The sequence below is a fragment of the Bidens hawaiensis genome, unplaced genomic scaffold (genome assembly GCF_021521415.1).
Source record: "Bidens hawaiensis isolate Kalapana, Puna unplaced genomic scaffold, B.hawaiensis_p1.1 tig00000536_1, whole genome shotgun sequence".
Lineage (NCBI taxonomy): Eukaryota > Viridiplantae > Streptophyta > Magnoliopsida > Asterales > Asteraceae > Bidens > Bidens hawaiensis.
The window spans coordinates 3,346,132-3,371,404 of record NW_027491034.1 but is presented as its reverse complement, the minus strand read 5'-3'; the positions used below and the strand labels follow the sequence as shown (position 1 = coordinate 3,371,404).

The 25,273-nt window shown below is 35.0% G+C and overlaps 1 protein-coding gene across 1 annotated transcript; it reads right to left on the bottom strand.

Annotated features, from left to right (window-relative positions):
• Nucleotides 1-13,854: 13,854 nt before the first annotated feature.
• LOC143635893 (GPI mannosyltransferase 1-like) lies at nt 13,855-18,112 on the bottom strand. The gene is made up of 4 exons (XM_077103611.1): nt 17,842-18,112; nt 17,568-17,750; nt 15,802-16,328; nt 13,855-14,267 (listed from the first exon to the last, which is right to left on the bottom strand). Exons 1-4 carry the CDS (start codon nt 18,110-18,112, stop codon nt 13,959-13,961), a joined length of 1,290 nt encoding a protein of 429 aa, XP_076959726.1. The 3' UTR covers nt 13,855-13,958.
• Nucleotides 18,113-25,273: the final 7,161 nt, after the last annotated feature.

Sequence of the window (25,273 nt, the reverse complement as noted above, 5' to 3'; positions counted from 1 at the left end):
TATTTAATGTCGGGTACATGAATTACCATAGTAATTATACGAGAATATATGGTTCACTGTATTGATTGTACGTGAATATATAATTCATCGTATTGAATATGCGATTAATCGATCGATAGTTTTTGAAACCCGAACGAATCGAGGGTTCAATTATAGACGATATCTATAATATTTAGTGCTTTTACGAAGCATTAATGCTTCGGGATAAGTAAAGTACGGCACAGAAAAAGAATTTCTATTTAATGGTACGTCGGTACGTTAAACGAAACCTTTAATACCAAACCGAGCAAGAGACAATCAATCAAGCCGAAAAAGATGCGCAATAATTAATAATATGATGTTTTAAGTTAATAAATGTCATGGTTTAAGTTTTTAAAGTTTTTAAATCGGTTTTATATAAATTTCTTTTTTTTAAGCCGAAAACGACCGTTTTAACCTCGTTTTAAGCCGAATTAGACATTTAACCGAAAAACGAACTGAACCAGATTATCCAAAACATTATCCGGATTTCGAGAATCCAAACATGTGGCTAGAAATGGAGAGGTGGGTCCCACCCCACCCCCCTCATATTCCGATCGGCATTAAGGGGTTACACCCCATTCATTTTTTTTTTCACAAACAATTAACCATTCATAAGCTCCTCTCCATTCTATGATCCAAAAACCCGGAATTGTAACAAGAAAACCGAGGTAAAAATCGAGTTATTTACGTTTTCTTCTTCGTTTCTTGAGTTTATTTGCAAGAAAATGAGGTTTCAAAGATGAAAACAGATTCTTGCATGATCAAGTGATGTATACGGGTTATACAAGGGATCTTGGTCCAAGAAGGGAGTTAAACGAACCAAAAACGAATTTTTACGGTTTAAACTTTAGTTTTGAAACAATAACCGAAACTATAGTGTAAGAGGCTTGATTGTGAGTGTAACTTGCTTGGTATTGTGGTATGTTGGTTGTAGGTTCTATATTTAGTGGTAGATAAGGCGGAAAGACGAGTTTGTAGCTTGTAGTGGCGGAAAACAAAAGGTATATTCGGTTTATGTTCGGTTATGGATTTTTGGACAGATTGTGAACGGTTTAGAGTTAGGTCATGAAATTTTACAGAGGTGTTAAATACATGAAAATATGAGTTCTGTGAAATTGTTTGGTAATTTTTGGACAAAGGATGAATATTTGGTGAATTTAATGCTCGGTTTTGGCTAAAAATGGTGAAAAATAGTTAAATATCATGAAAAATTCTGGAAAATTCCAGATAAGCTTTTTATAACATGTATAAGTCACACACAAAATTTTAGGTCAGTTGGAGAAGTCTAAGTAGGCTTTTCGGTTAAACGAGTTCTAGGGTTTTCTAGCTCGGTTTTAGTGAAAATGGCATGTAAAAAGAGATTTTGGTTCTGGAAAAATTACAGGGGATTATGTGGACGGCAGGGGACATCCAGGAAAAATTTGGGATTTTTCTAAGGCCGTTTGGTATTTACGACATATTTAGTGTTTAAATGGTGTTTAAAAATAGATAAATAAATTTTAAATATAAAAATTAATTCTGGAAATATTTTTATAAAATTCCCCACTGTCAAAAAGTGATTTGTGCAAAATTTCAAGATCCGAGATTAAACGGATAATTATTTGTGCTAATTATCAAACTTTTAAAGTTTAAAACGCGTAAACCGGTAAAGTTCGCCTAAACGAGCTAACCGGTGTATAAAAACCCAAAAAATGAACTATTTTCATATAACTGAGTTAAACAAGTAAAAATAAATTATCCGAAAATAATTCGGATGATTTGGGTAATTTTATCCGATAAAACAGTTTCCGGTGCACTAAAGGCGGAAACGGGTCCCGCGGCCAATCGGGGCGTCTAAACCGAGCTCTAATTTCACAAATTTAATTAAATTATCAGTCAACGACTATTTTCGGGTCGTGTGTGACCAAACTCATTTTTGAAACGTAAAAACGGATAACCGTGCTAGGCACGCTAAACGGGGAAAACAAACTAATAGAATTTTGACTACTGAACTCTAAACGATATCACAATCTGAGTCCGGAGAAGTGTTTCTGGGTTAACATTGCCCCCGGAATAGGTACAGTACTGGGTTAACAGTGTCCCCAGATGTCCCTAGAAGTGTTTCTGGGTTAACATTGCCCCCGGAATGGGTACAGTACTGGGTAACAGTGTCCCCAGATGTACCGGTTAACACGGTTAAAGATTATATAAACTATAATTGTATAATAACGATCGTAGGGATCATATTACGGATTGGACGTGTTAACTAATAATGACTGTTGTTACCTGCTTGCATGTGCTAAGGTGAGTTTCACGAGCCCCTTTTTTTGAATTGTTTTTAAATATTTTCTCGGGGCGGAAGCATGTTACAACTGAAATGTTTAAGTACATACTGAACGCATGGATTTGCGTGGATTTATATATATTTTATTCTACGGGAATCGTACGGAAATGTACTAAGATGGTAATTGTCTGAGTTGCTAACATTCTAAGGCCCCGGAACACGAGTGATTAACTGAAAGCCGGTAGAGTGTGGATAGTACTATTGGTCTGACAAACCCAACTGGTCCGGCATGGATTTGCTGATGTTTCCCAGCCAGTTGCACATGTCTATTTTGTTGTTATATATATTTTGCTATGTAATGTTAGACATAGCGGTTTGGGGCAGGTCCGTGGGCGGAGTATGCCACGGGGTTGTGTGTGGATAGTCAGAGGTTTCACTTGTGGGCTCAGCATAATTACATCGATAATATTATATTTTGATATTGATTTATCATGGTTTACTCGAATTGTGAAACTCACCAACTATTCGTAGTTGACCCGTTTTCCCACATGCTTTTCAGGTACAATTAAGATGAAGTGATTGCTTACGTGCTAAGTGCTTGATGTGTGTAAGATTTGCGTGTGGGATGTTAGGATACATTATATTACATAGAATTATGTATCGTATTGTATGATGTGTGTATCACATAGACGGTAATGAATTATGAGATAATGTAATTTAAAGTATATTAATGTATTCAGTTTTCTTTATAAACAATGTGGTTGATATCAGAGGTGTCTGTTGCATCCCGTTTACGTTTCCGCTGCGGTTACGGGGTGTTACACCTTAACGGCCTCAATTTTAGCGGGATCAACATGAATACCTTTTTCATTTACGATATGTCCCAAAAATTGAACTTCCTCAAGCCAAAATTCACATTTGGAGAATTTGGCACAGAGTCGTTCGTTTCTAAGGAGTTCGAGAATGAAACGCAAATTATGTTCATGTTTGGCTTTGGATTTAGAAAAATAAGGATTTCATCAATAAAGAAAATAACGAATTTATCAAGGAATGGTTTACAAACGCGGTTCATGAGGTCCATAAATACCGCGGGTGCATTTGTTAACCCGAATGGCATAACCAAAAATTCGAAATGTCCATATCGAGTACGGAAAGCGGTCTTAGGAATGTCTTCTTCGCGAACACGCAATTGATGGTAACCCAATCGAAGATCGATTTTGGAGAAACAAGTTGCGCCTTGAAGTTGGTCGAATAATTCGTCGATATGTGGCAACGGATAACGATTTTTAATAGTAAGCTTGTTAAGTTCTCGGTAATTGATGCACATACGAAACAAACCATCCTTCTTTTTCACGAAGAGAATGGGAGTGCCCCAAGGAGAAGAGCTTGGACGAATGAAGCCTTTATCGAAAAGTTCTTCGAGTTGGTTTGATAATTCTTGCATTTCCGACGGGGCTCAACGATAAGGAGCCTTGGCCACGGGTATCGCGTCGGGCACAAGATCGATTCGGAATTCAATTGGATGAACGGGAGGAAGACCGGTGACATCATGGGGAAAGACATCGAGGAAATCACGAACAATGGAAATATCTTGGATTTTCCTTTCCTTTTTGTCTTTTGTCACCGAGAGAGCTAAAAACGGAACGTACTTTTGGCGTAAGTACTTTTGCGATTGAGCACACGACATGAGATTAAGCCTTCGAGGCATTGCGTTGCCGAAGACCTTAAGAATTTTACCGTTGACAAGCGGAATACGAATGAATTTATCGAAACAAACGACTTCGGCACAGTGCAAAGATAACCAATCCATGCCTACTATAACATTAAAAACTTCCCATTTGCATCGGGATGAGATCGATGGAGAATTTATGCTTGGAGAGAATGAGAGAACAATCACGGACGACGGAATTGATGGTAATGGAATTGCCATTGGCGACTTCAACAGAGAACGGCCGGGAAAGCTTAGTTTGAGGCATCGCAAGTTTCGACTCAAATTTCAAAGAAATAAAACTTCTATCGGCACCAGTATCAAATAAAATAGAAGCCAAATGATAGTTCACCAAAAACATACCGTTCACGACATCGTTCGCCACTTGATCTTGATTTGCAATCATCATAAAAGCTCGCCCTTGGTTGCCATGGTTCACTTGTGGTGCTTGTTGTGGAGGTGGAGGTGGTGCTTGGATTGCTTGGATGGGTTAGATGATTGGTGCATTGAGTTGGGGAAGTTGGGGTTGGTAAGTTTGGACTAGGTAGGCTTGGGTTTGGTAGTAGGGTACGGTTATGGTTTGGGCTTGGTTAGCAAAGGTTAGGCATGGGCAATTGTTGCGGAAATGGTTAGGGTCACCACAATTAAAGCAAGCTTGGGGTTGTTGAGGTTGGTTTGGTGGGTAAGGTGCATATCGGGTGTGGGAATTTTGGGGAAAGGTTCTTGGTTGGTTAGTTTGGTTAGGTTGGGTTCGTTGGGTGGATCGGCATGTGGTGTGGAGATGGCCAAGTCGGTTACAAATGGTACAATGGCGACAAGGCATGTTTGGTGGGTGGTGAAGTTGGCAAGTGTTACATAGCGTGGCGTTACCAACATAAGGTTTTTGGTTTTGGGGAAGGGTTTGGGTTTGTTGTTGTGGTAGAGGTTGGGTGACGACATAGTTTCGGTAGTTGGTTTTGGGTTTCTTTTTGTTGTTGTTGTTGTTGTGACAGGATGAGTTGAAGTAGTTGATGGCTTGTGGTGCGGGTTCAACCTTAGTGGGCCCGACTTTGGCTTTCTCGATCGTTTTCTTAATGGTGAGGGTACCCGCTTTCACATGATTTTCCGACAGCGCGCCGGCCAAAGTGATGGCATCCTCGAGGGTCACGGGTTTGCTACTCATAAAAGAGTCCCGGATTTGCATCGGCAGACCCCCAATGTATTTGTCAATTTCACGTTCGGTTGGGGTAACCAAATGAAGAACAAGGATGCTCAACTCATGGAAGCGGAGTGAGTAAGCGGCGTTATCACCACTTTCTTGTTTTAGGTTCCAAAATTCTACCTCAAGCTTTTGGAGCTCGTGTTTGGGACAGAATTTCTTCATCATAAGCGCCTTGAGATCGGCCCATGGAAGAGCCATAGCCGTATCCGAACCTTGGAGGTGCATAACAATACCCCACCATGTTAGAGCGGTTTCTCTAAATATGCTTGACGCGAAATTTGTCTTTTTCGCGTCGGGGCGTTCGCTGTGTCGGAACACACTCTCGGTCGATTTGAACCATTGCAACAAGGTAGTCGCACAATTGGTTCCACAGAACTCGGACGGGTTAGCACTAGAAAATTGCTTAAGCAGGTAGGATGCGGGTTTGGGTTCAACGGGTGCAACAACGGGTGCGTGTAGGGTAGCTTGGATTTGGGTTATAAGTTCGGGAATCACAGCCGCCATTTGTTTGGCGATGAGAGCGGCCATGCGTCGGGTGGAGTTCTTGCGCAGTTGGCTTCTTAGCGGAGGCATGCTAAAATTTATAAAGAAAATGGGATAAGTTTTTTGGGTAAAAAGAAATGAATAAATGAGTGTGTAAAATAAAATAAGATATCATTTTTTTTATTTTTTTTTATTGTGAATCCTATAGTTAGTAAGGAGAAGATGTTAGTGTTAGATAAAATATAAAACTTTGTATATAAATAACAAAACCGTAAAAAAAAACGTAAATGATTTTGAGATGGTTAAAGCTTGAAAAATTTGAGATTTTGAAATTTATAGAGTCGAAAAATCGTGCATGAACCACCATGACTTGATATTCCAACACTAAAAAAAGTTTATAAAACACCATGTTGGAGTCTAAACATGCGCACGAATCACCGCGACTTTTTCATGTTTTAGACTCAAATAACAATAATAACACAATAAATCGAGATACAACGTCATGTCAAAACACTAGTCCACGAACCACCGTAGTTCTATTGTTTTAACACCGAAAATTAGGATGGCGACCGGAACGCTCGCATTCGACTACTTAAAGAATTGACATATATAACATGATTTGTGGCCTAGAAAACGAGCACTATAACTCAACCATCCCAGGTAAGTAAATCACCTTCGATCCTTGGAATCTTTTTGTCAAATGGTCATTTTATAATGTCTCGTTTTCTATGATGGCTACAAACCCGATATAAACGCAACCTTTAAGGGATTTGAAACAATGGGATCCAAGTTAATCTTGTAATCCATAAAACACAATAAAAATCTACTTTTGCCTTTTAAGGTAAGGATACCTTGGAAATACTATGAAAGTGTGTGTATGTGAACATTTAGGATATTGGTGAATTTTAAACAAGTTTATAAATAAACATGCGATATGAATAATAAAATAGAGTAAACACGTATGAACACACGTATAGGACCATAAGCATAACAATTCTAGGTCGTTACGTCTAACCACCTATCCTAATTGTCATGGCTCTGATACCAATCTGTCACACCTTGACCAAAGGCGGCGGAACATTCCGAGATGTAACGATTGCCCATAAGCGCATGACACTAATTAAAGCGACAATATTTAACAAACTCATTTCATTTCACAACATCGAAAATGTCACATAACAATATTCAAGAGATAGTCAATAACAAAATATAGCAAATCAAATATTGTTCATTTTTGCTAATAACTTAAAGATCTTGACATTCGATAAAAAAAAGCATCGAATCAACCGAGATGCAAACCTGTAACATTTCATAAAATAAAGTTTGTCAACACAAAGGTTGGTGAGCAATTCATAAGTTTTAGAAACAATAGTATATAGTAAGGAAATCCACAAAACTAGTATACGAAACAATAAATAAGAGCTATAAACTTGGATAAAATAGTTATTGCTAACAAGTTAGCGACACCCAACTATAAGGGGTGCCAAATAGTTTAGGATTTTATAGTTATCGTTAATTGCATTACGTTAACGACATCTTGCCATGAGGGGTTGCCAAATGGTCTAGGATTTATAATTCCACCATCTAAAAGCGATAAACACATAGGAAAATAAGCATAGAACACCAAATCGAGCAATTATTCAAGTAAAGTATATAACAACGTTTGTGGTTTTAGACCCAAGTATTAAACATTTAGTTTAGATAACATGAAATGTCATCCCCAAAACAAAAGATAGAAAACGGGGTATGAAGTTACTCACGTTCAAGTAATAAACTTGAAAGATTGATTATTTGGAGATTTGCCGGCACGACGAGTTAACGTATGAAGCCTAAATAAAAGAAAGTCTTGGATTTAGAAAGGTTGTCTTGAAGATATTTAAATAAAATAACTGTTGCAAAAAGTAAACAATTAAAGTTCAAGGTTTATAATGTAACTATTTAAGAATTTATAATAATAACCCTTTAAAAATGTAAGTTTTCTCGAAATTGGGTTAAAGTATCTAACCTTAATATTTACTTAGTCTATGTTAAGTAATAAGGTGAGAAAAGGCTAAATGCAAGTTCCTTTGGGACAAAGATACTAAAACGGGTCTTTAACGAGTGTTCGGGTTGTTGGTTCGGGTCTTGATAATTGGTCAAACCCCAAGTCAACATTCAAAAATAATGAATGTTATGAGATAACTCAATAAAACTTTATAATACTTAACCAAGTATGTAGATCTATTATTTTAGAACTAACAACGTACGTTAAGCGAGTGTTCGATTTTGTCAGTCCAAACTATGTTATGAGATCAAGTTGGATCCAACATTTCCAAGTACTTAAGAAAATAATTAAAATCATTTTGTAAACTATTTTTAGAGAATATTTTTAGAGAAATATACAAGTCTTGATAGCTAAAAACACACTTATGTGTCTTAAGCGAGTAAAAATCGGATTGATTCGTTTTCTATCTCACAATAAGTTCCTTTATGGTTTCCACATGCCCAAATATCATAGATGTGGTATAATAATTTATAAATGAAAAATATTTAAGTTTTACAACTGAAAAAGTTAACAAGTCTTTTAAGCAAAAGTTTCGGTTTGGTTCGGTTTCCATCTCCCAACGAGTTCATAGATGGATTCCACATGCTTAATATCAAAGAACTTGTAAAAAAAATTTTGAAACTCGAATCTATCATTAAACATGTTTAAACAACTATATTAACAAAACTAGTAAGCAAAAGTTCGGTTCACGGTGTGGACTATATACGGTTAAACCGAGGTTAGTCTCTACAAACCCCACCATGGAACTTCATAAAATATGACAAAAGAAAACTAAAAAGAGTAAAAGTTAGTCATGGTTAGTATGTGCAAATAAGTTATGTGTGTGTATATATATCAAGAACACGAAGTCCTCCATGAAGCATTGCCTTACGAGGTCCGAAACTTAACCAACCCGAGTCGGAGAAGTAACTACCAAAGGTAACAAGGGGTGTGTATTATATATATGTTGTACCACCATATTCAAGTAATAAGAATTAGTTAGAACAATGTTAGCTTTTAGTTTGACCTTAAGTAGTCAAAATAGCAAAATGTTGAAGATGAATACTTGGATTTGAAAGAGATTTTGGAGAAGATGAACAACCAAAGTGGTGTATGGAGCCTTGATTTTATAATGGTAAGAGTATGGTTCATACAAATAGGGTAAATATGCATGTGATGGTTGAAATGGTCAAACAAGTTTTTGGTAAATGACAATAATAGTCCCCAAAGTTTGGTTTAAGTCATTTTTAAGAAGTTTTAAGGACCAAAAATGATGTTTTCAAGACCCAACAAGTGTAAAACATTATTGTAACATAAAATCCATCATTTGATTATATCATAAGCTTTGGTTTACAAAATGGGTCGTTTTACATGATAAACGAATACAAACGAGACCCAAAATTGACGAATGTCACAATTCAAGTCATTGTAAAATTATCTTGAAACAACTTCAAAATCACTTGACTTTAAATTCTTGTGGTTTTACCGTTTTATCGTTCAAAAATATACCATATCGTTGTTGCTAAAAATCTTAATACAACTTCAAAATCACTTTACTTTTCATTCTTTTGGTTTTAATGTGTTATCATTCAAAAATATACAATATCATTAAACCTAAGTACGCTACTGAAAATTTCAACCCAACTTCAAAACCACTTTACTTTTCGTTATTTTGGTTTTATTGTGTTATCGTTCGAAAAATATAAAGTATCATTACTAATAAAAAAAATATACAGTATCGTGTGAGTGTTGCTTTGATACCAAATTGTAGGCTTGTTTATCTCTAGATCTCATGGATGCTTGATTACACAACAATTAAGATCATTGTTTTACCAATAGATGTGGTAATCAAGATCCGAAATAGAGAATAAACGATGAAAACATATAAGAGACAAATCTCTCTTATTCTATTACAACGAGAATCAATAGCAAAAACAAGCCCTAACACAATCTAATTTCCAACCACTAGCTAGCTTGGGTGAACAAAACCTCAAACTATAAAAGCTTAGGCAACACTAGGCAGTATCACCATGAGTATGTGAGACATTTCTAGTGTCACACTTATAAGACTATGTGTAGTGGAGGGGTTACAAAATGAAGTGTTTTGCGTCATGTGGCGTCCAGTCAGCAAATAGTGAGTTTTTGTTTTAGGGGTGTGATGGTGTTGTAGCCCATATATATATATATATATATATATATATATATATATATATATATATATATATATATATATATATATAGGGTAGGGTTAATATAAAAAACAATATTTTTGTGAGAAGAATAAAAATAGATCTAGGCCTTTGGATCTATAATCTAGTGGTTGAGATTGGTAGTTTCTAAATAATTGTATTGTTTCATATTTACATTGTATAGTGTCATATTTAGGTGATTTATTTTATTTTAAAGCTCTTTTCACACTTCTCACAAAACACTTGTTTTTTATTTGAACTCTTTTCTAAATATATATATATATATATCACTCACATATAATTATAATAATAAAAAAACAAAGATGGCATGTGACAAGAACTAGTCGTCCACCCCCAAATCGCCTTTTTTGTCGCCCTCCATTACTCGCCCACTACTGGCTACACCTAGCCCGGCTAAGTGTTGCATCAACATACTAAACATCAAAAATCTTATTTTCTGCATGTCTTCATCTCAATCCTTGATACAGTTGACACGTAGCGGTCTAATAAATTCTACATTAAAACATCAAAATCACCTTACCTTTTTCCTCTTGATTTTTATCGTGTTATCGTTGGAAGAAAGAAAAAGAATGCTATCAAAATTATTGGCTTATCGTCCAAAATCCGAAAGTACAAACATGAAAGCAAAGAGTAGGATTTTCTTTCCATTCTAAAATTCATGTGTTTAGTGGTTGTTCTTACTTAGTGCATGACAAGCTGCAAAAAGGAAATTATGGTAAAACGCCCTTTTTCTTGTCTCCCACTTTCTATTGTCAACTACACATGATGCTTCAAATTTCATTTTTTTCCCAAATATTATTATGTCATGTTTGCATTTTGATAATTGGTCAATTGTATGTAGACATCAAAAACCTGCCTTTGTTTCATTTTCATTTCCAATTATTTTAATAAGCATTGTCTTTTTTTAACAAATTTTGAATAGTTAAAAAGTGAATTATAATATTAAAAATATCAAATAATTATGATAATTTATGTAGTTTTATATATTTCTGTATATTTTTTTGAGACGGCAATTTAAGTTCTAACCCGATGATGAAATTAATGAATTGTATTAACAACTTGCATTGCTTAAACGCAAAATTGTATAAGAAAATTTCGATTTGCTCTATGCATTTTTTACTAATGCTTAAATTAATTATAGTCAAAGTGTATATTGATATTTTGAGATCACTTTCGTCAAACTTAACCCATTTATAAAAAAGTTAATACATAAATAACCTTTCCAATGTAAATTACTACTTCACACGGATAAAGACAACATATGGTATTACATAGGAAATATGGTGCACTCTCGTTTGTACCTTAACAAACCACGATCACTTATGGTCGGTTTTGTTAGAAAACCGTTAGTGCAGTGGGTTATCGACAAGAATCCGCCAGTGGTGCTCCATCATAAATATGATTTTGATGGCACTTAGACTCTATTAGTGGCGTTTTACTACCAACGACACATTTAAAACTTTACCGACGGTTGTCCCTAGTTAATTTTACAATGAATGTTGAAATGAATATGAATGACATTTTACCCATTACAATCTTATCAATTAGTATGTTCAAGCCATTTTCTCTTCTGTAGCGTGGACGATATCGACCATGTTTGGTTCAAGTCTGAGAATTAACCAAACCAGACGATCCCTATCCTCACCCCCGAAACACCACTTAGTCGATAGATGGGGAAAATCTCGGATCTAAAGTTAACATACAAATTAATATTGAAAACTAAATTACAAAAACAAATATAAATTCAATAGTTGGATTGGTAAAAAGAACCTAAAAAAGGGAAAGTGAAATTATAAAATTCAATAGCGAGTTTTAGCTTTTACATTTTTGATCTAAAACTCAAAAAAAATAAAAATTCTTGGCTGAATTTCATCGAGTTTCACAAGGAGACCTTCAAACTCATAGTTGTTAACTGCTCAAGTAACAAGTTGAGCGAAACCTATTACAAGAGTCGTCTAAAACCAATAGGCGAAAGCATGAATGTCAAGGGTCATCATGTTAAACTGTTTTGGATGGCGTGCATACTTAGTAAAGTATTTAAAGTTGTGTATGATTAACAATGAATTATCTTAAATATAGAGTAACATGATCAGTGTCTCATTATAGATGCGATGTGACTAAGCTCCAATTACGAGTCTAGTTATGGATACAATGTGGCAGGGGTCTAGTTATAGATGCGATGCGATTCAAGTTCAGTTCGGATCTAGTTATGGATACTGTGTGATAGGGATACGATGCGATACAAGTCCAGCTATGGATATGATGGAACAAGTCTCCATATATGAATACTAAGATTGTCGGGTCAGTCAGCCAAGGCCGACTCTAAGAAGTTAAAAAATATTTTGGGCATCAAGTAAAATAAGTACTTTGTTAGGTTTAAACAATTTAATTTTTAAATAAGCTAACTTGGTTATGATTTGGGTTATTTAAACTTTTTTTGTATAAAAACTAGTTTAAACATGTCTCAAGTGAAACTAGAACCCACAACATTTTGGTTGGGAGTTATACCCATTCGTAAAAAAAACATATGTTTAAAAAAAATTCTGGCCTAACGGGGTGTCGGGCTGGGTGGTCGACTGCTAGGGCCGGCCCTGGTTTCACTTAATAGAATCAAAATGAGTTTAGATTAAAGTTAGTTGTTTTTAGAAAAAGAACTATATATTTCATTCAAGTTAAAAACGGATTTTGACCAAAATGAAGTTGGATTGATAGGAATCGTTTTGAAAATTAGAATTGTATGTGGCTAGTGGCGATGTTGATTGTGTCATCGATAGTGAAAGGGAAGACTATTAGGTGGTGTTTAGGCGACGAAGATGGCAGCGAGGCCGTCCAGCGATGGATACAATAGTTGTGTAATGCTATGATATTCTAAGATATATTATCGTGCTATGCTATGTTATGACGTGCTACACCCGAATGCTTATGATGTGTGAACGAAAGGGGTATGATAATGATGAATGTTGTGTATCTTCATGATATACTATTACATGAGACTAAACTTGGTCAAATTCTATTTTGTATTTGATATACTATTAAGTTGGAGACTCATTTTAAGCTAATGTGAAAAAAAATGTAAGTGAGGATAATAGTTAGGATGAGCTCGGTAGTCGGTACCAAACCAATACTGATCCCAAAAATTCCAATCCCGTTTTTTCCAAAAAACTTTGTACCAATACCGAAATGTTAGGTTGGACACCGGTACGATACCGATAACAAATACAAAAATCCAGTAAATACGTTACCGGTACGTACCCATTCCAAATTCTCGATCCTGATTTTTCAAAAAACTTGTTACCGGTACCGAAATTCTCGTTTCTTCACTGTATCAGTAGCGGTACTGGTACCTATTACCATTTGCTCATCTCTTAATAATCACTATGATCCAGCTTTGGAAGGTCAGTTGTCGTAAAACACGATAACGTTTCATAGGTCAATGTCTAATTTTGATAAACAGATCACAAAGATAAACAAAAAGCCGAAAACATGAACAAGATGAAAAACTAGCGTAGACTTCAAATCTACAACAAAAATATTGATAAATACATACCAAAGATGAACATTCAGATTTACAACAATCAAGATAAATAAAAAACATTAGAAAAAGAAATTAATAGTAATCAAGTCTTTCAAGACCATCCAACAAAGAACAAGCTTTTAAAATCAGAAAACATGATATTCATAAGAGAGAAAAATAATAGACTAACAACATAAGGCTGTTCTAGATTCCTAGGTCAGATATACAACTTGTAATTCTTAGAAATTATCAATAAGAGACATAAACAGTAAAAAAAACATGTCACAAAAGATCTCATCTACTCATATGGAAGGAAGCATTCAAACTAATAAAAGAAAAATACAATATCTTAGATTACCTTTGTTTTATTTGCACAAGTCTATTCACAATACTAAAAAGCATCTTCAGGTTAATAAATAAATGGTCAACACAGCTTATGTTGAGTCACTTATAGTACAACAAACATCTGACCCAAAAATGGTCAAACTCGGGTCAATGAGCCAAAATTGCATAAACGCATTCATCTTCCCGTTACTCACTTGGTTTTTTTTCGTGAGGGTGAAGTGAGAAGACGTTTAAAAACGGGAGAATACGTGTGTCTAAGAATGATGGTGATCATGACATACATATTAGCAGCAAAGAATAATAAACTTGCAGCCCAAAGTTGTAAGAAGACTTGCTTGCCTTTAAATTCAAGCATATAACCCCAAAACAGCCAATGAGTTTGAGCTCCAATCCACAACAATATGCAGAAAACACCTTCCCATTTCAGCTTCATTTTGGTCCATGGTAGTACTAGTGGCAACAGACAGAAAAACCACACAAAGTACTGAGCTGTTATTACCTGAAAAATGTGGCATATATTATATCATCACATTAAACTATTTACAGGATTTAGGGAAGAAAATCCAAACACCCCCTTAACATGGTTTTAAAAAGCTCAAGGCGACAAGCAAGGGTGTAAATGAGCCATGCCGCTTGTCAGCTACTCAAAACCGGCTTGCTAAAAGCTCGAATCAAGCCAAACTTAAACAAGCTCAAGCCTAAAAATAAGCTTGCTTAGTAACCGAGCCCAAGCAAGAGGATCACTTATCGAGCTCAAGCTGACTTGCAAACCTAAACGAGCCTGTTATTTATACAAATTTTATTTGATATTATATATATACATTCATTTAATAATCATTATTATGTATAAAACTATGATAAAATAAATAAATATATATATATATATTGTATATATAAAAGTTAAAATAAAAAACTAAATATATATAAATAACTATAAATGTGAATAAACTAACTAAAAAAATAATAAAAGAGCTAAGCCTGAGGAGAGTATGAAAAGCAACTCACAAGCCAAACTCAAGCTTTGGAAATAGAGTTCGAAACAAGCCAAGGCCATGCTTGAGCTCTAGTAAGTTAAAACGCTCGCCTTGGCTCGTTTACACCCCTAGCGACAAGCTTGGTTTAAAAAGGCGCGCTTGAGGCGTGAGGCGCTCGAGGCGTTATGAAAAACGCCTTATTTCACGTGAGGCGAGAAATAACATGAAGCGCCCTGAAGCGGCGCATCAGTGGGTGAGGCATGAGGCGTTTGAGGCAGCGCTTCATGTGATGCAGTCTGAATTAAATTAAAAATGTAACTGCTTGGGCCCATTTGCTTAACATATTAACGTTGGGGCCCATCTGTAAAACATTATCAGTCATATTATATACATTTATCATTCTATCTTCAACTCAAACCACTCTTTAATTTTCATAGTCAAAGTTTATCTGCTCCTCGATTATTACTCCCGTCTTTTTTAATCAATTCAAGCTTATCCTCTCCTAATTATTACACATCTTTTTATGACTCGAGGCATGTTTTCTTCATTATTCCTTTTTGCTATACATTTATACTTTCTTTTGTTATTAAACAAAAGTGTAATACATTTTTTTTATATTTAATCAGCTTGTTTTTTAAGAATGTTTAAGTGTTTTGCAACTTTTAAGTATGATTTTGTAATGTTTAAACTAAGTATAAAGCATTCATGTTTAGTTTTATAAATATGTTTTATCTTTATGATTGATTAACAAGTAGAATATGGCATGTATAATTAATTTTTAGTATTTTTGTACTGAGCGCCTCACGTACGTGAAGCTCTCGCCTCGCGCTTTGCGCTTCGGATTTTTGGACCAAAACGCCTCGCCTCGCCTCGCCTAACGCTTTTTTAAACCAAGGCGACAAGGAAACGCATCACGTAAGTGAGACGCGAGGTAGTTATATAACATTTTTCATATTTCTGATAGGCTTCTTTCGTCACTACCCTAAATTTAGTTATAAATATCCTCTATATACGCCCTTAAGTATATTAATAATAATTGCAGAAACAACTACAACTAACCTTGTTAAATGCAACAAACGCCACCGTCTGAACAAAGAAACAGAAAGGAAAATCTTGTGCAAACCGGAAAACTAAAATAATCTGAACCATTAACTGAGGCAGAAACGAGATAAGTTTTTCCAACACTGCGAATTGCCGTTCATAATTGAGATAAATGTGATAAAAGTATATGGAAAAATTATGTCTAGGATCCGTGCGAGTTAAATGGTATAATAATGCCTCATGCAAGAACTCCCATTCGTATAGATAAAAGAATATTCCAGTGAAAAAGAAAAACACTGTTGCTGATATTAATCCAAACAAGATTCTTGATCTTGTAAAGATTTGATTAAGATCTAAAATATTGGTGGGGCCCAAAGTTCTGTTTGATTTGGGTTGTTTTGAATTCCAATTTGTGATGGAGGGGTTTTTACCGGATTGGAAATGGTTCGGATCAAGGGTTAGGATAATAGGAAGGGCGTATATTATAGGGTAGATTCTCATATGAACAACGAGCCCGTACCAAACAGCCCCTTGAAAAAGATTACCTACAAAACAAAACATACTGAATGTTGAATATTATTACAAAAATCAAATTAAGAGTTAAAACATCTATGAATGGGTTGGGGCGGTTGGTTGACCGGCCAGCACTTTTATTTTTCTTCCTTGCAAATTGCAATAGCACAAATGATTAAAATATTAAATACAGTTAAGATGTTTAGGGGGTGTTTGGGATTCCTTATTTTACCTCTTTATAACTTATTTAAGGCATAAGTTATAAGTTACAAAGTTCTAACTTATACCTTATACACTCACAAAGCCTAACTTTCCCAAACACCTTATAACTTATATCCCATAAGTTATTAGTTATAAGGAGCTAAAATAAGAAATCTCAAACACCCCCTTAGTACTTAAATATTAATCCATTTTTTTAATTAAACAAAGTAGAAGGTCGTAAGCGGTCTGGTACACTGCAGCTGTCTGCAGGCAACTTCTAAACCGTCACCTGTTTCGTTTTTAATTATTTTGTAAAGTTCCCAATATAACCCATTAGAAATTAAAATATAACACAAACAGATATGCCTGTAAATGCATTGACCATTCAGTGAAGAGTCCGTGAACCGTTTGGCAGGAAGTTCATAAACATAAACAAAAGATTTGTTTATTTAGTTAAACAAACGAACATGAACACATGTCTCATTTGTTCATTTACGTTCGTGAACTTCATTCATTTATGTTTGTTTGCTTACGCACATTCATTTATGTTTGTTCATTAATGTATTCACTAAAAAAATATGGCCCATTCCACCTTAGTCTAGTTTTATAAATCTTTAGGCCTAGTATGTTATTTTAACTAGTTTTAGCTATGTTATACTCGTTCATCTTTTTTCAGTTATGTTCATTTACTTTCGTAAACAGTTTGTATATTGTTAAAGAATGAAGATAATCGACCACAAACATGTTCATTTTGTTAACGAACGAACACAGACAAGAACAAGAAAACACCCTGTTTTTATAGTCTGTGTTCAATCGTTTGTTCAGTTAAAGTTAAATGAACAAGCATGAACATAGCATGTTCGTGTTTGGTCAGTTCATTTAAAAGCTTAAACAGACCGATTTCCACATAACGAGTTCAAACTGTCCCCTCTAACCCTTCTAACCGACTACTTATCATCTTTCTTTAAATAAGTAGCCATAAACATGCATGAGTTGAACTTATATCCAAGGATTTATAATAACCTATTTAATCAAAAGGCAAAAGTTATCTTATTATAGAAAAATTGTACCTCGCATTAGACAAATAATAATCCACAGAATGATGGCACAAATAACAGGCTCGCAGTTGCCTCGTGTTCCAATAGTAAAAGTAAACGGATTAAAAAGCCATACAATTACAGAATACATGCTTAGATTTTCAGGCACTCCACGAAGGTTCAGAATTATGCGGATAAAATATCCCACAAGTAAATCTGCATATTTTTAAATGTAACATTACACCTGTTTCAACTCAAATAGTAAAATGTGCATTAATGGGCCAAATGTTTGAAACAAACTGTTTACCCGAAGCAGAGAAGAGAAATTTGCCCCATGAGGGATGAATAAATGAACTTGGTGCGAGAATAAATGCGATTAACGGAGAGTAACGGTATGTGGATCTTTTGTAAGGGGATTTTCCAGAGGCTACTAAAGCAGCAGCATCGGAGAAAACAAGATAATCAACGTCTGTATACCTAACCTCCATATGTGTATCTTGCCACTCGCCATAGACAATCAATAACACCCGTAGAAGAGCAGAGAAAATGATAACGGAGCGAAGATTAAAAACTCCCATTGCTCTAGGCTGCAAGTAACCAAACAATACATAAAATATGAAAGATTGTTGAGTTTTGTAGTTGAAAACTAAAGTAGCAGGTGTTAAAGAATTGAAATTAATTACGCCTAAATTAGGGGATGAAAGAAATGACTGCTAGGGTTTGTGCTGCAAAATGGAATAGAAAACAACCGGTCGGCAAGGGGTATCAATCGATGGCTTAATCATTAACCCAGATTCAACTATCAATCAAAAGATTGAAATTATACATACCTGCCTGCGATCTCCGAGGGAGCAAGACCTCACTTCGTTTTGTTCCCTTTGGTATGGTAAATTCACATGGCTAATTAAGAGCTTTAGGGACGAGATAGATATATATATATATATGTAAACATCCCAAAAATTATAAACACAAGGTGGCTCTTGATATATATGGCAAATTAAAAGATTTCGTCATCTCTACGTATCTATAATATATATAAACGAAAACATAAAAATTTTCACCATAAGTGTATTATTAATTTTTATAAATATTATTTATAATTAAAAAAAATTAAACAGGTCTTGGATCTCATCAAAACCATATAGCTTTTAAACCAGGTTATAACATCTCATTTATATGTGAAACAGTTTATCATCAAACCATAAGTATATTATTAACTTTCATACAATAAAAAAAATTCAAAAAAATAAATAAATATTAGAACAAACAATATAAAACAACCCCGTAATACGGGGGATAAAAACTAGTAACTAACGAAACCATATTTGAAAGGTATTTTTTATAGGAAAATTGGATTTAAATAATCCCACATTTAATGTATTGGCCAATAATAATCTCACCTCCGGTATTTCCCGCTGGCAGTCCCACCTTTTCAAGGTTTTTTGTTTTATAATCCCCCGTTAAAAATAATTAACAGGGTTAAGTTTTTGCTGATGTGGCTGGTGACTTGGCAGTGTCATAATCCTACATGGCGAGTGACTTGGCATTAAAACCATTTCTCTTATTTTTAAAAACTGTAAATACTTAATTAATACTATCCACTCGCCTAACATCATCCGATCCACTCACATCACCACCAATCTCTGGGAAACCGTCTGCACTGGCATCCACAATGACCTCGAGTTTCCAGATCCTGACGTCATTATCGCTGCCGTTTCCATTCTCGCTGCCATTCCGTCTTTTCGCCTCGGTAAACTCATTACTGATAGTAATAAGGAGATCTCTAGGTGCTTTGATTCCCTTAGTGATAATTTGAGGTTCTTGATTACCGAGACGTTAGGCTGCGTTTTAGCGCGTGATGATTTGGTGACTCTGTGTGAGAATAATATTAATTTGTTGGCCTTCACCGGAACCCTAATTTCATCTTCCGGCGAGGTGGTTGTGGTGGTGATGAGACGATGCTTTCGTCACAGTCTGAGGATGAGAATCCGACGGTGGTGACGTGGTCGTCTACGACGCTTGATGCGGCGGTTTGACGGTGGAACTAGATTAATAGTAATCGAGGAGGAACTTGGATTGATCGTGTTCCATTGATGGAGTGAAGAAGAAGTTAATGGGAAACTGAAAGCCATGTAATTAATCAGATAGAGGGGGAAAAACTAAATAAATGCCATGTAGGATATTTAAAATGCCAAGTCACCAGCCACATCAACAAAAACTTAACCCCGTTAATTATTTTTAACGGGGATCATAAAACAAAAAACCTTGATAAGGTGGGACTGCCAGCGAGAAATACCGAAGGGATTATTATTAGCTAATACATTAAAGGTGAGATTATTTAAATCCAATTTTCCTTTTTTATACAATTCTAAGTTGTTAAGATGTCAAGTTTGGTGAAGTGCGTTTACAATACTCGATGACATATTGAAAACGAATTGAAGTTATCAATATTAATGTACTAATACCAGTATTTACTTATTTTTTATTTAGTGATGTATAAGGTGAATAGTATTATATATTTAGTATTAGTTTTTAGCCCGCGTGTTACGTGGGGTTACTTTATTTCTTTTTCTAAAATCATTGTGAATATATATTTTCATGTATGATGTGTTTAGATATTAAAATTAAATGTTACATGAATCTATAGAATATGTTATGTTTTTTAAGTTTTAGTTAAAGTATAGTTTGTTTTGTTTTCGGTTGTATGGAGTTATTATGGTTGATTGTTGACTTCTTGATGTAGAACGTATGTCACCTTAAATGGGTCTCATGAGTTTATCAATTAATGTGGCCCAATATTTTCTTGTTATTGGATCACTTTAAAATTTCATAGATCTATCAATTAATGTGTCATAATATTTTATTGTTTAATATGAAATTTGGACTTAATAGTGCATTGAACTTTTAATAAATTGTTGAAAATATAATATATTTTCAAGACAAACAACTACCTATACATTCTCATCTCTATTGATTCCACATATATTGTTACTCAAATAACAACCATCTCTTCTCATCACATTACCATAATAGAAATTCAAAGTTCATTCACAACCCAACATAAAGTCAAACAAAAGACGTATTGTATGTATAAAAAATTAACGAATATATCGAGCCGAGGGTCTCATCGGAAGCGGCCTCTCTATCTTTATGGGGTAGAGCTAAGGTTGTCTACATGTTACCCTCCTCAGACCCTACCATAGCTTTGCTATTAGTGGGATATACTGAGTACGATAATGATGATGATGATGATCTTCTACTTAAAACTGAATCTCTCATCTCCTCTGGTGATGACATATACAGTTCAATGTTACGACTGCCAAGTGTCATCAGATCTTTGGCAAATGCAGCCTTTGAATCTTCCGAACTTGCAAATTCCACAAAAGCTTCTCATGTTGATCTTTTTTCTGAATTAAATATTATATGACTCGCGTATTCAGATAATACAAACACTTTAAGAAATCATTACATTCATCTATTCTAGTTGAATATGGTAATCCCCTCCCTCCTGTGCAGCACATTTGTATCTTCGTCTGGTGGTGTTGGTACATTTCGTCTGAAGTTTGACCGAGAAAAGCCAAACTTCACATGTGAATTAATTTTGGTAACACAAAATTAGTGCTAGGCTCCAACCTTTTTCAGAAACAATTGTGGTAATCCCGTTCCGTTGTAATAGCCTGACTTTTTGAAAAGTTTCACATTCTCATCCATGATCAAAGAAACCTTTGAAAAACGCCTTTTTCATACGCAAGTTTCCCATGACCACCAGGTTGGCAGTCGGCCTAAACTGTCCCTTTGCTAGCCACTAACCATCTTCCGCAAGCTGGGACAAAAGTTGTTAGCAAGTACACTAAATAACAAATTATGTATTGTCTTAAATTTGTGAAGAAATAAGCACAGAAACTTAAACAAAAAAAAACATAAATATGTTGCTATATTTTTATACAAAAACACAACAGAAAGTTTATAAGTTTTGGATGGATTTGGTTCGGGTTCGCTAACCGAGTTCGGGTTCAAACAGTGTCTCATTAGAACTATTATAGATATAAATTTAAATAAAAGACGGCTTGTTTAGATCCGTGAGCCAGCTCAAGCTCAATAAGTGAAGCTAGGGTACATGCTCACTATTAAAAAAAACTTATTTTTAGGCTTTAGTGGTCTAATTTCAAGTAGCTCACGCGTGACTTGGCTCGTTTACACACTCAATTCCAATTATTCATGGTATGTAGAACTGACAGCCACAACCCATTTACTTATATATGGATTGATTTAAATTATGTTTTCTCTCTGTGAACTCTAAAGTGTATAAAGAAGGAAAACAAAACTCAAGGAATGGGTCAAAAGTCACCTAGAGTAGGCTTCTAATGCATCATAAACCTTCTAAATCATTTTGTTAACAATGATAATTTATTTGAAATAATACAACTAACTATTTGATGAAAATAAAAAATTAGAAAAATATAACTCCATGGTTTTGGGTCAACTGCCCGTACACCAGAAACTATCGTCCCTCACAAACTTTACCATCCTTTTAATTTGTGAAACCATAATAACATTATAAATTTTTTTTTGTATAAATTGCTTGTCATTTGAAATAAAATGATCCAATTACAACAAAGAGACAGGTAAGCGGGCAACAAGCTGTGTCGCCACCTCTTTTTGAATGGACATTATAAATTGTTCGTAATAACCATAACAAATATCTGCAGCTTTTAAACAAAAAAAGAAACAAATTATATATTGCTTTAATGTCCATTCCATACCTCCTCATTTGTGTTTTCAACCACAATTCTGTTTTAATCAGCTTTTTTAGCCATGTCTTCTGCTCCATGTTTAACGGATGAACGTGTTTTTTCATAAGCAAGATCAAAAATGTCCTCAGGGTTAGGGGCTGTAAAAGAGTGATAAATTGCCTGAAAATTTTTATAATAATGAAAATTAATATTTAAGACAATACTTGACCCAAACCCAACCAGAAGCACGATATTTATCGCCAGTAGCGAATTAACACCGATTATAACTTACGCTTAAAAATAATTGTTATATTGAAATTAAGGGTACACTGAAATGGAAGTTGTTTGGGTTTCGGTAGCGTCATCCTTGTGAGAGTTGTAATAGAGTCAAATGGTGAAGTGGCCATTGACTTTTGATGGAAGTCAAATTGGTAATGAAGATTAAAACATGTAATTGTATACAAAAATAGGGAAGATAAATCCAAACATTAGACGTGACAACTATGAACATCTTGATTCGGGCCATGTTTAATGGCTCAAACATGTAAACATGATTTAAAAGGTAGCTTATAACGAAACAAATCAAATGTTTAAAGTCACACAAATCATATTTGTCAAAATAAACTCTGTTAAAAAGTAGTAAATTTTGGATGATGTTTTATAACATGCCTACTAGCAAGAAGATGAGAAGAGAATTAGGGAGAGAATAAGTTTATATTATTATTTGTGTGTCATACAATGAAATACCAATTGGTATTTATAAGAGAAGGAAACTTAAGGAACAAGCCAATCTATATTTGGTGGTTGATAATCATAATAAGAAACATAATAATATCTATATTCATAACACTCCCCCTTGATTATCAACTTCATACGCTTTATGCTGCCTCATCAAAAACCTTGCCAGGAAACCCAGTGGGACAAAACCTTAGCTAAGGGAAAAAGAGTGCAGGGCGTATTTTCTCCCCCTGATGAGAATCAGTTAAGCTCCTTGAGTCGACGCATCCCGATCCCATGAACCAGTTTCTTAAATGTTGAGGTCGGGAGTGATTTGGTAAACAAATCTGCTAAATTATCACTGGAACGAACTTGTTGGACGATAACATCTCCACTCTTTTGCAAATCATGTGTGAAAAAGAACTTTGGCGAAATATGCTTGTTTTTGTCACCTTTGATATAGCCCTCCTTAAGTTGAGCAATGCATGCTGCGTTATCTTCGTGTAAAACCGTTGGCCCCTCGTCTTTGAAAGAAATACCACAAGATCCACGAATATATTGTATTACCCTTCTTAACCAAAAACATTCTCGACTAGCTTCATAGATCACTATTATTTCTGCGTGATTAGATGAAGTAGCGGTGATTGTCTGTTTTACTGAACGCCATGAAATTGCAGTACCTCCATATGTGAACAAATATCCAGTTTGAGATCGACCCGTATGAGGATCAGAAAAATAACCTGCATCTGCAAAACCAACCAAATTTGTTTTCGATTGGTTAGTGAAATACAAACCCATATCTTTTGTACCTTGGAGATATCGAAATATTTGTTTGACCCCATTCCAATGTCTCCTAGTCGGGCATGAACTATATCTTGCCAATAAGTTTAAAGAAAACGATATATCCGGTCATGTATGGCTAGCAAGAAACATTAGTGCACCAATTGCACTTAAATATGGTACTTCTGGACCAAAAATTTCTTCTCCATTTCCCGGAGGTCGAAATGGGTCTTTCTCAACATCCAGTGCCCTTACAACCATCGGAGTACTTAGTGGATGCGATTTCTCCATATAAAATCTTTTGAGTAATTTTTCTGTGTAATTTTCTTGGTGCACAAGGATTCCATCTTTAAGATGTTCAATTTGTAACCCAAGACAAAACTTTGTCTTTCCAAGATCTTTCATTTCAAATTCTTGTTTCAAGTACTCAATTGCCTTTTGGAGCTCCCCCGGAGTTCCAATTATATTCAAGTCATCGACATATACAACAATTATGACATATCCAGATTCTGACCTCTTTATAAAAATACATGGACATACATAATCATTTTTATATCCTTCTTTCAACAAATATTCACTAAGGCGATTATACCACATACGTCCAGATTGTTTTAGCCCATATAAAGATCTGTTTAACTTAATTGATAGATGTTCTCGAGAACTATATTTACATGATGTTGGCAATTTGAATCCTTCCGGAAGTTTCATGTAAATATCAGTATCAAGTGAGCCATAAAGGTAGGCTGTCACAACATCCATTAGACGCACATCAATCCCTTCTTGTATTACCAGACTAATAAGATAACGAAACGTCGTCGCATCCATCACTGGAGAATATGTCTCCTCATAATCAATCCTAGGTCTTTGAGAAAATCCCGGTGCTACCAATCGTGCCTTATATCGCGTAATCTCATTTTTCTCATTGCGTTTTCGCACACAGACCCATTTATATCCAATGGGCTTTACACCTTCAGGTGTATGGACTACAAGTCCAAAAACTTCTCGTTTCGCGAGGGAATTTAATTCTGTCTCAATTGCGTCTTTCCATTTTGGCCAATCTTTTATATTTTTACATTCATTGACAGATTTTGGTTCTTGATCCACATTGTTTTCCATTACTTCTAGTGCTACATTGTATGAAAAATTGTCATCGACGTCGACTATATTTCGGTTTCAAACCTTTCTAGACATAATATAATTTATTGAGATCTCTTCGTTTTCAGGTACATGAGGTTCTTCTGGAACCATTATGTCTAGTATCTCTTCAAGAGACTCCTTTTCAGGCATTGAAGTTACCTCGACAAGACCATCTATATTACTTGCTCTTTTTTCTTTCGAGGATTTTTATCTTTAGAACCGATTGGTCTACCACCTTTTAGGCGGACATTAGACTTATTACCAATACGTGGTTGTCCATCAGGGACACCAATTTTTATTGGAGCATTAACAGATGGTATATGTGACTTAGTCACTCTTTTCGGGTCAGTAAATGCGTCTGGTAATTGATTT